Source organism: Chanodichthys erythropterus, chromosome 11 (assembly GCF_024489055.1).
Source record: "Chanodichthys erythropterus isolate Z2021 chromosome 11, ASM2448905v1, whole genome shotgun sequence".
Lineage (NCBI taxonomy): Eukaryota > Metazoa > Chordata > Actinopteri > Cypriniformes > Xenocyprididae > Chanodichthys > Chanodichthys erythropterus.
In genome coordinates, this window is record NC_090231.1 from 10,432,563 (window position 1) to 10,451,465 (window position 18,903).

The window sequence follows — 18,903 nt, forward strand, 5'->3', positions numbered from 1 at the left end:
CCATAAAGCAGGGACAGCGGCCCATTGGTTCATTTTCCATACTGACTCTGGGCTGGCCCAATCACATCTCTTAGACTCCACCCCGTCCCCTCTGTTTCGCCAGAACATCTGTGGATTAGGAGGATGGAGAAACAAAAGTGCAAGTGCAAGGGGGGTGCGGAGAAGTTGCGGGCAAAAAAATAAAAAAATATAGAGGTTGATGCCTCAACGTGCAAAAATTACTGGCATGTTTAGTGTGGTTACTGTAGCTTCAGTTTCCAAACTTACAGTACCTGACGTGCAAAAACAGGTGAACATAGAAGAACATGGAGGAGACCTGTAAGGCAAAGGAGCAGCAGGTGTCTGACAGTGAAGCCAATGAGGGACAGAGTAAGCAGGAGAGTATAATAGAAGCGGTAAGCAGGGTAGTTACATGATTAACAGCGAGGGACTCACGATGCGACGACGGCGACAATGATGCTTAAATTAATGATTATTATAAGACAACATAATCGTCGTCGTTATTATAAAGTCAGATTGTCACCTACTGCACTGGTCACTCAGTCAGCTAAAGTCAAATAGCACAGCAAAAGTTATTTTGCACTGTTTTTTGTAGTTAGCAGTGCCCTTGTAGCTATCAGAGTTCACTTATGCAGTAACGGCCCTTCAGAAAAACCTGAAATTATGCAATTTGATTTTTCAAAAAAAAAAAAAAAAAAAAATTCAGGTTATTATTATAATGTAATATTACTGATGATGTGTTTATTTCACAACGAGACTATAGGTGCCTATTTATAGCTGTTAGTCGTGATGATGGTCTACTAGATCTCACTTTTCGGCTATAAAAGTTATGTTTTGTAGCTCTTGTACCCTATTACTCTGGTATGAACACTTGGTTGTTTATGGCAAGTGAATAGCATGAATATCATTTTATTAGGACATTTTTTGTGAGTAATTTGGTAGTATAGTTTTCTTTTTCATTGTTTTTAATGGGGAGTATCTAAACAATGAGAGGTAAATGTTTGACACTTAAACAGGGGTTTGTGCTCTTTAAAGCATAGTATATTTGTAATTGTAAATTATAGATTTTCTGCTGTTTGTTTCATTGAAATGTTTTTTTTTTTTTTATTCTTTATAGAATTATCAGTATTCTACATCCACGTTCTAAGGGTTAGCTTTTATATCATGGAGCACATTGTCCATCTAGAAATCCTACTCTTACTAAGTGTACTTTTAATAACTCTACCAAATAATTGTAATACTCTGGTGGGTGGTGTCCGACCGATTGTGGTGGGCCGGTCTGAGCAAAAATGCCAGGGCCATTTTTTTGTCCCAGTCCAGCCCTGATGGTAACCAATACTGTTTGGTTACCAACATTCTTCAAAATATCCTCTTTTGTGTTCTACAGAAGAAAGAAAGTCATGTATGGACACAAGGTTGTGAAAATGATGACAGAATTTTCACTTTTGGATGAACTATCCCTTTAATTTAAATATTCACAGCATAAGGGAACAATTGAATATGATGAGACAGTCTGCAACTCTGGCACTCAAGGTCCACTTTCTTGCAGAGTTTAGCTCCAACCCTAATCAAATACACCTGAACAAAATAATAAAGCTCATAAGGATTACTAGAAAGTTGTAGGCAGGTGAGATTGATCAAGGTTGAAGCCAAACTTTGCAGGAAAGTGTACCTCGAGGGCCAGCGATGAGAACCCCTGTGTTAGAGCAGGAGCTGGAGCCTTCATTGATTTATTTGTCTATCTTAGTTCTTTTAATGTCAGTTGCTATGGGGAAGCAATAGTATTTTTCCATGCTTTTTTAAAAGACAACTTTTCAACCCCTCTTCTTCCTGTAGATCTCAGTGAACATTTTTAGAACTCTCCCACCCAGTGAGAACCCTGAGTTTGACCCAGAGGAGGATGAACCAGCCCTGGAAGCCTCCTGGCCACACTTACAGGTACATGTACATTCTCACATTCTCATAATACACTCAAACACACTAACACATACATTACGGCATGACAGCATGGAGTGAGAAAGCATTATTATTTTGTTTTTTATAGCTTGTGTCACAGCTCCGATCTCATTTGCTCTGTCTTTTCCTCCTATACTTTTTTATCTAGTTGGTGTATGAGTTCTTTTTACGCTTTCTTGAGAGTCCGGATTTCCAGCCTTCTCTTGCCAAGCGCTACGTGGACCAGAAATTTGTTCTACAGGTAAAGAGCTTGTATAGGTGTAGAGGTATAGGTATAGAGGTGTAAACCTAAAAAGGGTGCAGTAGCTACGTTTACATGGACACCTTTTGTTTCAGTTGGAATGAATTAATTCCAATTGATGAATCCTAACATAGTGTTTACATGAAGGCTAAATAAAATGATCGGGTTGATGTGCATGTTTATATGTCACACGCTTCAAATCGGAATATATTTTTTTGACATGTGCACACTGCACGAATATACAGAATTTCCCTGCATTGTTTTATAGAGCAGACTTAAAGGTGCCCTAGAATTAAAAATTGAATTTACCTCGGCATAGTTGAATAACAAGAGTTCAGTACATGGAAATGACATACAGTGAGTCTCAAACTCCATTGTTTCCTCCTTCTTATATAAATCTAATTTGTTTAAAAGACCTCCGAGGAACAGGTTACGTAACAGTCGGGGTGTACGCCCCCAATATTTGCATATGCCAGCTCATGTTCAATGCATTAGACAAGGGCAGGACGTCTGGATGTGCCCAGCTGAATCATCAGACTAGGTAAGCAAGTGAGGATAGTAGCGAAAAATGGCAGATGGAGCAATAATAACTGACATGATCCATGATAACATGATCTTTTTAGTGATATTTGTAAATTGTCTTTCTAAATGTTTCGTTAGCATGTTGCTAATGTACTGTTAAATGTGGTTAAAGTTACCATCGTTTATTACTGTATTCACAGAGACAAGAGAGCCATCGATATTTGCGTAACCGCCAAAATAGGCAGTTAAAAAAATGAATTAAAAAACATCTATGGGGTATTTTGAGCTGAAACTTCACAGACACATTCAGGGGACACCTTAGACTTATATTACATCTTTTAAAAAAAGTTCTAGGGCACCTTTAATATTTATCTGTTTCAGGTCCTGATTAGGAGATGACGAGCACATGAACCATTGTATTGGGCTGCTTATATTTATCAAGCAGTAAAAATGCCCCTTCCTGCACCCAAAACAAGGTGTCTTCTCTCCAAGGTGGTTCTCATCCAAGGTGTAGATGAGAGTCCGAAATAAGGATCGGTGGGACGTTGTCCTGCTCCACTCAACAGATCGGAAGGAGCGGAAGGAGAATTTTAGAATGACATGACAGTCATTTATGACACTTCATTCAACAACAACAACAGCTCATTGCAGGTGTCATACGTCATACGACATGTATTGTACTGCAATTACGAGTGACGTGGTTACATGTGACTTTTTTATTCCGACTGTGCTACTATTCCGATTACAATCTGATTATTAGGGTCCATGTAAACGCAGCTAATATAAAAAAAAGAAAAAATATAAACAAATATATATATATATATATATTCCCATCCTATCTATCTATCTATCTATCTATCTATCTATCTATCTATCTATCTATCTAGTCAAACCATTTTTGATATGTGGGTGCAGGACACTATAGTTCTTTTATGTAAGTGAGGATAGCAAAATAAAGTAAACTGTGACATATTATACCCAAAAATTCTTCATACAGTGGACTACCAGTAAAATTGATAAAAATTTGGAACCAAAAATTATTCAGAGACTTTGACCTGATGATGTTTTGCTTAAGTGTTGCCTGACATAATTAAGATTATTTTTTTCTGACACAGTTTAACTCTGAGATTGTGTCATATTTTATTACCATTTTTTGTTAAACTATAGTGAATAAACTGATTAATGAATATGAATGAATGAATTGTTCAAGGTGTCTAAATAAATATTGATTGTACTGTATATCAAAGCCTAACCATGACATTGGGGCGGGGACAACGAGTTTTTAAACTGTCATCCTAACAATAAAGAGTGATGCATAATGGAGAGCAGCATTAAGAAATATCAAATATTGGGGGGGACAATTTGACCAATTATTGGGGTGGACCCTCAATGCCTATGGTGGTTATGGCCCTAATATATATATACATATGGTACATATTTAGAATTAAAATAAATATATATTTTGCATGCACTATTCTACTTATCTATATATTTTTCTTATTATATAATAAATATAAATGAAAATAAATATATAATGAAACACTGTGAATGAAAATGGACAAGTAAAGTGGAGTCAAGGCGGTCGTAGGTGATTTTAGTCCATCTTCAAGTTCAGTGTTGGGAGAAAAACATTGCTAGTTTGTAGTTTTGGCACCCACGGTTGAACATTTTCAATGTGATTTGATGTTTTTTTTTTGTTTGTTTTTTTGGCCTTGATTTAGAGCAGCAATATGAGATGTTATATTTTTATCATATCATAGTCAAATCGCAATATTTGTCAAAATAAATACTTTCCAATTAGGCAATCTACCCTCCTGGTTTGACTGTTAGTATTTCTGATTTGTATTTATTTTGATCTCGATTTGAAACTTTATCAAGGCTACTTACACCAATTATAAACAATCCCTTTAAATGTCAGGACATATGATTAGTGCTTTTAATTAAGTGCAAAAAGGCTGACTTGCTTGTGTTTATGTGTGTGGATGTAGCTGCTGGAGTTATTTGACAGTGAGGACCCCAGAGAGAGAGAATATCTGAAGACTATCCTGCACCGTGTCTATGGCAAACTCCTGGGCTTGAGGGCCTACATCCGCAAACAGATCAACAACATCTTCCTCAGGTCAGACACAGTCGTGTAGACAAAAAGCATGACCAGTATTGATATTACACAGACAATAACTGCTCTTTGTTCATCTTTAAAATGTCATATCTTTTTTTAAACTCTGCAGGTTCATCTATGAAACTGAGCGTTTCAATGGAGTTGCTGAACTTCTGGAAATTTTGGGAAGGTAGATACTCTTTCAAATTCTCATAATAGAAAGCACACTAAATTTATGTTAAAAACCAGCTCAGATGATGTTTATATAGCTAAGCAATGTAAATGAGAAGATTTTAAGGTAGATCCCTATGGTTTATTCATTGTTTCCAGTGTTAGGAGGTACATATAATATCTCATGACATTTGTACTATAATCTTGAATGAGTAAATTATAGTTTTACATAACTTAATGTGGCAGATTATGGTGTGTGAGCTGGTGATTCAGACACTTTGCAAAGATCTCAGACATCAGCGCTTGCTGCATGTACCTGCTGCCTGTTCCCCGGTCATGTTTCCCATTTTACCAGCCATGTAATTCACAGCCATGTTCTCAGCAAAACCACTGCTGCTTTGCATATTGGGTTCAATGTACACAAAATGGTGCCTATTTCTCAGTGTGTTTAATAGCATAAACAAAGAAAACCTTTGACAGAGAGAAACAGGGGAAGAGAGAGACAACCAGGGGGAGGCATGAGTCAGAGTGTTGGGGATGGAGGTCTAAATTCAGGTTGATGCCAGTAGTATTTATAGTGCCTCCCACCCACACATCTCTCTGATCACTACTGAGGAGAGAATGAGGTAGAACGAGGGAAAGAGAGAGAGCTGTATGTATGCACATATATATATACATGCATATTTTAATTTTAAAATCTGTAAAATTAAAATATATTTCAATATTTATATTTATATAAATATTATAATAATATTTAAACAATATACAAAATGTATGATATGTCATAAAATACAGAAGTATTCTCCAAAATAAATTTAAACACAGTTTTATCAGTGTTTCCTGGGAATAGATAAGAAACACAAATTTAAACCAAATATACTTTCAATTTTTTTTTTGTTTTTTTTTTTTGTTGTTGAACTGTTTGAATTATTCAGTTGTTTCAGATGTTTTTATATATATGCAGTAAGATAAGAGATAAGAGATAAGCAAAGTAAAAAGAAGAAAAGAGGGGAAGGGAAGATAACTGGTAGAATTAGAGAAAGATTGAGTATGTAAAATGAGAGAGAAAGACAAAGAGTAAAGAAGATAGAGAGTCGATTGAAGAGAGTTGATTGTAGAACAAAAGAGAGAAACAGAGAAAGACAGTATAGATGGAATTAAATAACAGTTAAGCAATGGGAGGAACAGATTGAGTAGAAGAAGATAAAACTAGTAGAAGAAGGATTGACAGAAAGAGAGGAGGAGATGAGGGGGGTTTAGCGGGGGATTAGCTGATGAACAATAATGTGGCGAATGAGTGTACAGAGCATCATCAGGACGACTGATACTAATCCTGTTTATTCTCCCTTTTCTCTTTTCCGCCTCCTCTCCTCTCCTCTCCTCTCCTCTCCTCTCCTCTCCTCTCCTCTCCTCTCCTCTCCTCTCCTCTCCTCTCCTCTCCTCTCCTCTCCTCTCCTCTCCTCTCCTCTTTTCCAGTATCATAAATGGCTTTGCTCTGCCTCTCAAATCAGAGCACAAGCAGTTCCTGGTGAGGGTCCTGATCCCCCTGCACACTGCCAAGTCTCTCTCCATTTTTCATGCACAGGTTAGAGTCAGACGCCCAGACACAGTCACACTGGGATGCACATACAGATCTCATGCTGTTAATTAATGGACTGTAATGGGATATCACACCACGAGGGGGCGCTAAATACTAATGAAAATTGACTTGATACATTCACAAAAATGGCCAGTTGGTTAAAAGTCATTCCCCAAGTCAGTCCAATCCACTTGGTTTGATATTTTATTTTATGCAATAACATGAATACATGTTTAGTGTCCAGAAGAATTTTTGGACATTTTGAAGACTCATCTTGCCTTTGTGTGTGTGTGTGCCTATGAACAGTGTTGGGGAGAGTTGCTTTTAAAAGTAATGCAATATTGCGTTATTCCCTAAAAAAAGTAACTAATTGCGTTACTAAGTTGTGTTACTTTTTTCAGCTGGGCTGGGCTTGGCTTGATTGTTTGTTTGTCTATTTTTGGCAAATGTAAAGACCTTTTCACACCAAGCCTCAGGCTGATCACAAATATGATGTTTATCTAAAGTCATTTTTGCTTATTAGTACACTCTAAAAAATGCTGGGTTGTTTCAACCCAAGTTTGGGTCAAAAATGGACAAACCCAACCATTGGGTTAAATTTTTTAATTCATTTTTTAACCCAACATTTTTTAGAGTGTATGGTTGAATTGGATAATCGAAGGTCAGCAGCAAAGAAACTGGTGAATAAAGTGAGATTAAATACATATATTTAAATATATAAGTATACAAGTATATTTGTTTAATTTAATTATTGAGTATGCATTTCACTGTTTTTATTCATTTTGAGGAATACTGACTCCGTTGTTATGCAAGTGAGATGAGTAAATACTCACATTTACATGCGCTTACTCTCGATTTCTCTCTACATGGCGACAGGAGAGCTGTCAGTCAATACATGGGAAAAAAAATTAACTTGCGTTATTTGTTTAGAAAGTAATGCATATAAAAGTAATGTGTTACTTTACTAGTTACTTGAAAAAAGTAATCTGATTACGTAACTCAAGTTACTTGTAATGTGTTACCCCCAACACTGCCTATGACATACACATACAAAAGTTTGGGGTCAGTGTGATTTTTTTTTTTTTTTATTAATACTTTTATTAGCAAGGACATTAAATTGATCTCTTTTGCTTTGTTACAAGAAATTTATATTTCAAATAAATGCTGTTCTTTTGAACTTTCTATTCATCAAAGAAGTATTTCTTTAGCACAAAATCAACATGTTTAGCCTGTTAGCGTTCCACTGTACCACCCGTGGTACACATACCTTTCAAAAGAGACCAAAACCATACATATACTCCAAGTGGTTCAAGAATAGCATGCAATTTACTTTGGGCGTGCCTTTTTTTTAAGGCATTTTAAGCAGATTTTACAGGAATGCTAAGGTGTTAGAGGGATTTCTGAAGAATCATGTGACACTGAAAAAAATTCAGCTTTGCCATCACATGAATACATTTCATTTTGAAATTTATTAAAATCATAATATTTCAAAATACTGTATTTTATCAAAAACAAATGCAGCCTTGTTGAGCATAAAAATCTTAACAACCCAATCCTTTGAACTGTATTGCACATGCATTCTTTCTAAAGATTCAGTAGATTATTCCGCATATTAACAGCATGTTATGTCTGAAAAGTGCTTTTGTAATGTTAGTACTGCCTGTTTGTATATGTTTATAAGTGTGTGTGTGTATTCTGAAAGTGCTTGTCCTACATTCCTACACTCGCCCTTTCCCTTGTCGATATCACCCCATCCATAATTCAGTGCCCACACTCCGGGCTGTTTATACTTCCTACTCGCCACAAGGGCATATAGAGCTCTCCCAGGGAATGCCTTTGGGTGGCCAGACTTATTTTATGTAGCTTCCATAGAAACAGAAGGACAGTGCAGCCAAATCCTTAATCACACTTCCCTCAAGGCTTCATCAGAACATCACACATTTCTAGAAAGCTCTTAGCGAGATGAAAGGCTAAATACCGAACTCTATTTTTATAAATGGTTTTGTCACCAGCATTAAGTGTGCATTTCAGTGATTCTTTTAGCCTCTGTGTAATCTGTGGCTGTTGTGATTTGGTTACTATTTTATTTGTTTGCATAGGAACTAATGGTGAGTGGTTGAGTTAAGTCTTGGGGATTTATCCTGGATGATTAGAGCTTAGTCCTCATTGAGCCTCAAACTACTGAGTGACACCAGGGGATATATTTTTCACTGAGGTGTCTCTTGGGTATGGGATTTTTATCTTGTGCCAAGTCAAAACATACCAAAGCCTTGTAAAGTGTTGAGATTTAATCTTACTTTTACCTTGGCCAGTAATTTACAGACTAATGTTTGGTTCTCAGGCAGACAAAACATACGAACACACACACACACACACACACACACACACACACACACACACACACACACACACACACACACACACACACACACACACACACACACACACACACACACACACACACAAACACGGGTTTGTTTTGCTATCAAAATGAGGACATTCCATAGGCGTAATGGTTTTTATACTGTACAAACTGTATATTCTATCCCCCTACACTACCTCTACCCCTAAACCTACCCATCACAGAAAAAACATTCTGCATTTTTACATTTTTAATAAAACATTTAGTATGTTTTTAAAGCTATTTTAAATATGAGGACTCATGAAATGCCCTCATATTTCATGTTTACGTCATAATACCAGTGTAATACCCATGTCATTATACAAATTTGTGTCCTCATAAATCACATAAATGCGTGCTCACGCACACACACACACACACACACACACACACACACACACACACACACACACACACACACAGAGTCTGGTTCACTATCCTTGTAGGGACTCTCCATAGACGTAATGGTTTTTATACTGTACAAACTGTATATTCTAACCCTAAACCTACACTCTAAAAAATGCTGGGTTAAAAACAACCCAAGTTGGGTTGAAAATGGACAAACCCAGCAATTGGGTTGTTTTAACCCAGCGGTAGGGTTAAATGTTTGCCCAACCTGCTGGGTAGTTTTATTTAACTCAACTATTGTTTGAAAATTACTGTATTGCTTTATTAAAATTAACCCAAAGTATGTTGGAAATGAACATTTATTAATGTTCAATGAATAATTATTAAACAATAAACATTTATTAAATTGCTTATTAATAAATTTATATACAATATTAAAGCTTATTAATAAACATTCACCTTTTGTCTATTATTGTTGTCTCTAATTGCATCTGGTTTTTAATTTCCCAACTATTTTGGGTTCATTTTAAGCTAGCCATATAGACATTTTTAAATAATAGTTGGTTTAAATAAAACTACCCAGCAGGTTGGGCAAACATTTAACCCAACCGCTGGGTTAAAACAACCCAATCGCTGGGTTTGTCCATTTTCAACCCAACTTGGGTTGTTTTTAACCCAGCGTGTGTAGTAACCTACTCATCACAGAAAACTTTCATCATTTTTACATTTTCAAAAAACATCATTTAGTATGTTTATTAATCCATTTCCCCCATGGGGACTGCTGGCTGGTCCCCACACTGTAGGTGATTCAGGTTTTACTATCCTAATACAGGTAATATAAACCTGTAAACACACATACACACACACTTAAAAAAGACAAAAGAAGAATAATGTGAGGATTACACAATTATTTTCACAACTGTAAGTCATAATTATGAATTGTAAGATTTGCAATTTTGAGGTAAAAAGTTACAATTACTAGGAAATTCATTTGCAATTGTGGGATGAAGTTGCAGTTGGTATTAAAAAAGTTGAGGTTGTAAGATAAGTTATAATTGGGACATATGAAGTTACATTTGTGATATATATTTGTGAGATTTTTTACGCTGAGGGCATAACAGGCTTCCATTATCTTCTACAAAGATTCAGACACATGCACATAAACATACTCTCACAAACTAAACATTTGAACCTTTTTGTAATGCACTGCATAGACTGAGACTAAGAGGATAATTATGATGTTCTTTTTGGGAAAAGAATGAGAGTGAAAAAAAACCAAAAAAAACAGGAGTTAACAGGGCTCTCACCCCCTGGGGAAAAGACAGACGTTTTATGTGACATCAGCCCTTCCAAAGTAGACACACACACACCATCACCACCCTAACAGCTCACCTAGGCAACGGTGCAGAAGGGCTTTCATGGCAACAAAAAACACTCTTGTGGCCATATCACATATATACACACACACACACACACACACACACACACACACACACGCATTTGTGTAACCTCCCATTATAAAAACATCCTTTTCTCAGTCTTTTGCCTGTAATCTCTGAGGCTCAGGTGCTTTGTGAATTTTTCCTCTTCAGGGAATATATTAATCTGGAAATAAATGCAGCATGTGTGTGTGCAGACCAAGGATGTCATCATTTAGTTATGTACAGTCTCAGTAGTTTTTCTTTAGGCTCTAAGTTGCTTTCTTGAAACTAAGATTCTGTAATAGGTTGTTCTACTGAAATCACTTTAAACCCCTTGAATTAAAATATTGTACTGACAACCAGATAATCAGTTCCTTATCAGCTAAAACATTAACAAATTATACATAGATTCATTGTATATATATATCTGGCCATGTACTGTATGGGTGCTGTGAAATGGACCCCCTTCCTAAAATATAAAGACGTTTATTTTCGATTAGAATTTTCATGTACTAAATTTTATATATGTACTGAATGTTATAAATTTAACATGTATATGTACTAAATTCAAACTAAATGAATAAAATATCATCTGGAAAATATTTTCGTATTAATATGAAAACATATCTCATTCTACTCACTAATAGAGCAATGTTAAAGGTGCCCTAGAACTTTTTTTTACAAGATGTAATATAAGTCTAAAGTGTCCCCTGAATGTGTCTGTGAAGTTTCAGCTCAAAATACCCCATAGATTTTTTTTTCATTCATTTTTTTAACTGCCTATTTTGGGGCATAATTAGAAATGAGCCGATTCAGGGTGTGTGGCTCTTTAAATCTAGTGCTCCACGTCCCAAGAGCTCGCGCTTGCCTTAAACAACATAAAAAAAGTTCAAACAGCTAATATAACCCTCAAAATGGATCTTTACAAAGTGTTCGTCATGCAGCATGTCTAATCGCGTAAGTATAGTATTTATTTGGATGTTTACATTTGACTCTGAATGAATTTAAGGCTATGCTCCGTGGCTAACGGCTAATGCTACACTGTTGGAGAGATTTATAAAGAATGAAGTTGTGTTTATGAATTATACAGACTGCAAGTGTTTAAAAATGAAAATAGCGACGGCTCTTGTCTCCGTGAATACAGTAAGAAACGATGGTAACTTTAACCACATTTAACAGTACATTAGCAACATGCTAACAAAACATTTAGAAAGACAATTTACAAATATCACTAAAAATATCATGTTATCATGAATCATGTCAGTTATTATCGCTCCATCTGCCATTTTTCGCTATTGTTCTTGCTTGCTTACCTAGTCTGATGATTCAGCTGTGCTCATCCAGACGTTCTGCCCTTGTGTAATGCCTTGATCATGGGCTGGCATATGCAAATATTGGGGGCGTACATATTAATGATCCCGACTGTTACGTAACAGTCGGTGTTATGTTGAGATTCGCCTGTTCTTCGGAGGTCTTTTAAACAAATGAGATTTATATAAGAAGGAGGAAACTATGGAGTTTGAGACTCACTGTATGTCATTTCCATGTACTGAACTCTTGTTATTTAACTATGCCGAGGTAAATTCAAATTTCTAATCTAGGGCACCTTTAAAAGCAGTTTTATAGACAATATTGCCTTACAACACCCAGAGAGCAAGATAATCTGTGAACTTGTGTTGTATGCAAAAGAAAGAAAATAAACACTTCGAAATAAGTATGAACTTATTAACACGGTTGATACTGCTTTTATACTGCTCAATAAACAAGAAATTAATATTGAGTTATTTATATTTTAAACACAATAAAGTTACTCAATATTAATTTCTTGTTTATTGAGCAGCTGTATAAAAGCAGTATCAACCAGGCATTTTTTTTATATCACATGATACTCTTAATCATGTGATACAGCTTTATACATATATAGGCCATACAAATGTACATCATATTTTCCTCATAATTTGATGGTTTAATCAAACTTACAGAGTCATTAAAACAAATATCCCCTCCTGACATCATTTTGACCTGTGTATGAATGTATATATTGATATTCGTTTCTGCTGTTAGTTGTTATGGACTTTATCCAATTTCTAGAGCTTGCACCTAACCCAGGCTTTCTCACTTACACCCACATACTGTACCGAAAAGGCAATCTCCGCCACTGAGGTGGTGTCTGGTGTGATGCTCACGAGGAACAGGACATGTGCTATCACCACTGTGCCCTTGAGCAATGCATATAACACAAGGTTCTTCCAGGGGGACTGTCCCTGTTAAAAGTTCATAAAAATGAACAACATTTAGAAAAAAAAGCATACCATGTCTGCTAAATTTCCATTCACTATAGCCGGCTTATACTGCAGGTTTACTATTGCTTTAGTGCACAGAACCTACGTTTTACACGTGCTACACATTGTGTTTCACAAAGAACTGTTCTCCGTAAGTCCAGAAAGCAGTCAAACATTTGCTGACAGACATCTAGCAGCTAAGCCTACATAACTGGCACTCGCATATGGATTGTTGAGTATAGATATGTGCCAATGCATTGACTGCTGCAGAAACTCCCAGTGTGGGCAGATTAAAGATAAAGCCATGTGGTGGCATTTAGGATCTTGATAAGAAGAATGGTTTATTTGTGAAGTTAGCTTAGTGCTTCTTCAGATCAAATCATGAAAGGCAGAGAAGTGCACACACACACACACACACACTTACACACACACACACACACGTTTGTTTTTGTGAATTGACATTCTATAGGCGTAATGGTTTTTATACTGTATTTTCTTTCACCCTACACTACTCCTACCCCTAAACCTACCCATCACAGGAAACTGCACATTTTTATTTTCTCAAAAAAAAACTCATTCTGTATGATTTATACACCTTTTGAAAAATGGGGACATGGGGTAATGTCCTCACTCTCATACCCTTGAATCAGAAGCACCTGCAGGTAAAATCAATAAGCCATTGAAGTGACGCTGTGTAGATAACCTGCCTGCAAGTGACTTTATTAAAAATCTTTTTTGTGCTCTTTTCATGTAGCTGGCTTACTGTGTGGTGCAATTCATGGAGAAAGATGCCACAGTTACAGAACACGTACGTTGAATTTAATTATGTCATGCAACTTCATATACATACCACTGCGCTGTCAGATTAAAAAAGAAGATTGTCTTTTACATTTTTCAATCTTCTGTACTTCATTAGATCATCAGGGGGCTGCTGAGATACTGGCCAAAAACATGCACTCAGAAAGAGGTAAGAAAAGCATTGCAAACATATAGTTTTACCTCTCAGACCAGAGGTCAGACAAACCCCTCAGACATAAAATAAGTAACCCCTTCGATTTTAAGTTAATATTTCACATGTTCATCATCCTCTGATGTGAATAATAATTATTATTATTAGTAGTAGTGTTTTAAAATAAAGACCGAAATATATTACTGATGTACATTACAATTGTACTGTAAAATAAAAAAAATTATATTTGATAATTATAATGATAAATCACTCTGAAACACACAGTGCATCAGACTATAGTTATTTAATTCAATTGCAGCCTTTGATTTGATAATCACGCCCCATTTATATATTTTATTTTTACATTCTGTATAATAATAGAACCCCCAATTGGGAAATCCCGTCTCAGACAATATTTATGTTTTCATTCAAGCTGCAAATTTAATTTATGCAAAAAATCTGAATATGACAAAAACCAAATTTGCATAAAAAGTGTGAATGGAAACCAGGCTAGTGATAGTTGTTAGTGACCGACTAAAATACATAGCTTGAGCCAATGTTTGACTTGTTAAGATTATCTGCATTGGCTGATGCAGATGCTGAAGTTTGTTATTGCCGTTAATCGTTGCTGATGAATTGAGACATTGAAATCCACTCATGTTTTCTGATTGCAAATGAACTTGGAAATATTTGCTAGTGTGTTTGTATAATCCTGTCACATGAACACAGGTGATGTTCCTGGGGGAGATCGAGGAGATTCTGGACGTGATTGAGCCATCTCAGTTTATCCGTGTGCAGGAGCCTCTATTCAAACAGATTGCTGCCTGCATCTCCAGCCCTCATTTCCAGGTCAGCTTCCTCTTTCACACCGGAGCATTCCTCCCACTCGTCTGCCTGTAGTACTTGTGAACACGCGGAGGTGATGAATGCACCTGTTTGTGTACTCTTTTCTCATTCTCTCTCTTTATTCTGTCTCAGGTTGCAGAGCGGGCTCTGTATTTCTGGAATAATGAGTACATTCTGAGTCTAATAGAGGAGAACTGCCAGGTCATCCTGCCTCTGGTCTTTGGCACACTGTACAGAGTTTCCAAAGAGCACTGGAACCAGTCAGTGTCATTCTAACATGCGTTTTAGAAACTCTTCAATAACATTAATGCTATTGACATCAATCAAGGACATTTCTCTGTTGTCTTATTCAGGACGATCATCTCTCTTATCTACAATGTGCTGAAGACATTCATGGAGATGAACAGCAAGCTCTTTGATGATCTCACTGCCTCCTACAAAGTGGAGAAACAGAAGTGAGTACAGGACGGTGTTTAAGTCAACATGAAACAGAATTAAAACTCATTTGACTTGTGTAATATGACATGAAACTGGATGGAGTTGGTTGCATGAAGTGGCCATTACATACAAGAATGAAGCAAGGTGGTTGGATGGGAGGAGTTCATATTATAAATTAAGAAATTGGGGGAATAAAAAAATATGGATTTGTGACGTGTGAAGTAAGTCAGGTTCAGAAATTAACCAGAGACAGTAGAGAGTTGGATAATCTGAAGTAATGAGCAATTATAAAATTAGAAGAGCATTAATTGTGTATGATCTCTGATGCATGATTTACAAGTACTTTTGGATTTAATGTTTATTTGTATTTAGAGGTAACAGCAATAATCTATTTCATTTACACTTAAAGGTGTAAATGAAATAGATTATTGCAATTCTCAAAATCGCTGTTGAACACTGTTTTTGAAATGAACCCAAATGAACACACTCTCTCCTTCCATAGCTCCGCCCCCAACATGCACAAACGCAAAAAATAAAACAAAGATGATGAACGAACGACAAGAAAGCACAAAAAAAAACAAAAAAACAAACATACAGTACACAAGAGTATAAACTAGTGTTGTCACGGTACCAAAATTCCAGTAGTCGGTACCAATACCATAAAGATTTTATGGTTCTCGGTACCACTTTCAGCACCACAGGAAAATCTGTTGGAACCATTTTACTATTTATATAGCCTATTTTAAAAACATATTAAATATGATGGTAATGTGGGACAGTCCCGAAATTGGGAGCTTTGTCCCGCGTCCCGCAAGACTTAAGTAGTGTCTCGCATTTCATTTATGTCTACAATTTTTTTTTCATACCTGAAATTACAATACCACAATAAGAAATATAATAAAAACTGTGACTGGCATTTAAAAATCTATTTGTGTGGCCGTCATATTCTAGCTGTGAAATAATAAAACTATGAAAAATAATTTTCATTCACTGAAATAATGCTGAAATAAAATCAAACATAAATATTAGATGTTATTAAAATGTTAAAAAATTAAATGAAAGCTAGAAATGTTGCAACTAATTTAAATAAAATAAAACTCAAATAAAATAAAATAAAATAAATGTAAATATATACACACTGCCCTCCAAAAGTTTGGAAACGCCCTAGAAAAGTGGGGTTTTGGACAATATTGGCATGAATCCTTTTTAATTTGTGATAATTTTGCACTGATAAGGGACAACACAAACTATGAAGACATATTTTATTACATAAACAGTTTATGCATAGAAAAAACTCCACATAGAAGAATATCCACCATTAGCCACTATCTGACATAAACTGGGTTCTGATTGGTTCATTGTATTCTAAACTTAATTGGCAATCAATTGTTGAAGCTATTAAGGTGTGCTGACCCACAAATCTTTTACAAACCTGGGCAGAGTTTAAAACAGTAAGCAGGCATCACAGCTGGCAAAGGAGCATGTCTGATTTTGACATGTATATATTGCCATTATTATCAAATATCAAAATGAAAATTATTACTGCTGGTCTTCAATGATAATGTCAAGTTACTGTAATGTATTTGCACCAAAAAAAATGATAAGGATTCATGCTGATATCATCCAAAACCACACTTTGTCAGGGGTGTCTCAAGGGTGTATATTAAAAAACACCTAATAAAAGACAAAAGCACATAACATTCAAATGAAAACTGAAATTTAAAATATTAATAAATACTATAATAGTATATAAGTTATACTAAAATAACTCTGGTGTCTATTTATGTTTAAAAAAGCGAAGCTGAAAACCAATTCCATGGGGGTAATTTTATTTATTTATTAATATTTTTGATATAATTTGGGATAAGACATGCACCAATTAGACCAGGATTGTGTATTAAGAAAGTAAATGAGTTTTGATTTTATAATGACATGTATTTCTTTGAGCACAGCAAGTATTTCTATCCTTTTTTACACTCCTCCCCATCCCTCTTTCATCTCCTTTCCTTAGGGAGCTGAAAAAAGAGAGGGAGCGAGCCGAGCTGTGGAAGAATTTGCAGGATCTGCAGGAGAGGCGACTGCAGAGTCTGACCGAGGCCAGCAGAAACCAGAAGAACCTGCAGGAGAGAGAGAACACTACCAAGAGCCAGTCAGAGACCAGCGCTGCCAACACCACCTAGAAACCACACGCAAACATACAGACACACACACAGTATCACAGCACTGTAAAACACAACAATTACCTGACTTGGGAACCAATCAATGCCTCAATCGCCGTCTGAAAACACACACACACACGTGCACACACCATGCAGACACGACCGTCACAAGCACACGTACGACAGGCTGTCCATATGTAGATATCTGAAAAACACAGAAGCACACATCACACACAACGAGTGAGATATAAAAGAGAAAAAAATGAGTACCTCTCACACGCGTCCTACTCTTTCATACGCTTCACACACCTGCCTCTCTGCATCTTTTCTTTCTATTCCTACACGCACCGGGATCATCAACCTTAACATGCGAAACATACCTGCATGAGGTGACACACATGCGCACACTCGAAATCGAACGCGTACATCGTTCATTACTGTCATTCCAGAACTGGCTCTGTTTCTCTCGGGCCGATCCGAGCCCCCCGTCAATCGACCAACAGACTCTGCATACTGTCAAACTCTGAAGAGGAATGAATAATGATGATCCTAAAGATGAAAATTCTTTAAAAGTACAGATTATAATGTTCCTACTTCTACAGCTTATTCTATAAGTACTACTTCTATGCTAATATAACTGATGTTTTTATATATATATATATATATATATAAATATGATATCTATGTCTGATTATAGTGTTGGTGGGGGTATTCTAGTGTAGCACCTCATAAACATGACTGAAGTATGCTGCTAGGTAAAACGAAACTTGTTCTGAAGTGACAACATTTTAGTCTGTTCTTATGTTTTTTATTTATCTATCTATATATATATATATATATATATATATATATATATATATATATATATATATATATATATATATATATATATATACACATAACATTCAAAACATTTTATTTTAGCAATATTCTCATCTCATCTGAATAATGTGTGTCCGGCTATTTTGTATTTATTTTATTATTTATTTCATTCAATCAAATTGCTTGCACTCATTCTCTTTTTGTGTTCAATTTAAAGAGAGGACAGTCTTGAGTTTTGTATATTTGTTTTTTGTCGCTTATATTTATTGATGTAGAGGATTGTTAATGGGAAGGAACTGTGTGTGTAGGCATACTGAGAAAGCTTAGGAAGAGACTGATGTGTGGATGTTGTAGAGAAGCTTATTACAGTTTAGAAGAAAACAGGGATTAGATCAGAATGTACCATTCATTTTGAGTGTGCGTCAACACTCAAATGAACTGCCACTGTTGATTATTAATTTGCAGTAGTCTGTCTTATTGAGAAAAGCAAACTTAATGACTCTTGCATCTGGATTAACACCCTTTGTTTGACCTCTGAGAAAACTGGTATCTGCAGAAACATCACATTTCATAGGAACAAAACGGAAAAGAAAAAATGAAATAGAATAGACACGGCAATAAAAACGGACTGAAATTGTATGCATACGTAGCATCACTTAAACTAGAGTTG

General features: G+C 35.9%; 1 protein-coding gene across 1 annotated transcript in view; it reads left to right on the top strand.

Moving 5' to 3' along the window:
- The window catches only part of ppp2r5b (protein phosphatase 2, regulatory subunit B', beta), a 29,545-nt gene extending 11,404 nt beyond the window's left edge, over nt 1-18,141 (top strand). Inside the window, exons 3-13 of the mRNA XM_067400404.1 lie at nt 1,837-1,938; nt 2,105-2,197; nt 4,708-4,838; nt 4,948-5,007; nt 6,465-6,573; nt 13,774-13,827; nt 13,936-13,986; nt 14,698-14,817; nt 14,947-15,074; nt 15,168-15,269; nt 17,264-18,141. Of these exons, the coding sequence (XP_067256505.1) occupies nt 1,837-1,938; nt 2,105-2,197; nt 4,708-4,838; nt 4,948-5,007; nt 6,465-6,573; nt 13,774-13,827; nt 13,936-13,986; nt 14,698-14,817; nt 14,947-15,074; nt 15,168-15,269; nt 17,264-17,432 (1,119 nt within the window). The 3' untranslated portion in view covers nt 17,433-18,141. The remainder of the gene's footprint in view (nt 1-1,836; nt 1,939-2,104; nt 2,198-4,707; nt 4,839-4,947; nt 5,008-6,464; nt 6,574-13,773; nt 13,828-13,935; nt 13,987-14,697; nt 14,818-14,946; nt 15,075-15,167; nt 15,270-17,263) is intronic.
- The last annotated feature ends 762 nt before the right edge of the window (nt 18,142-18,903 follow it).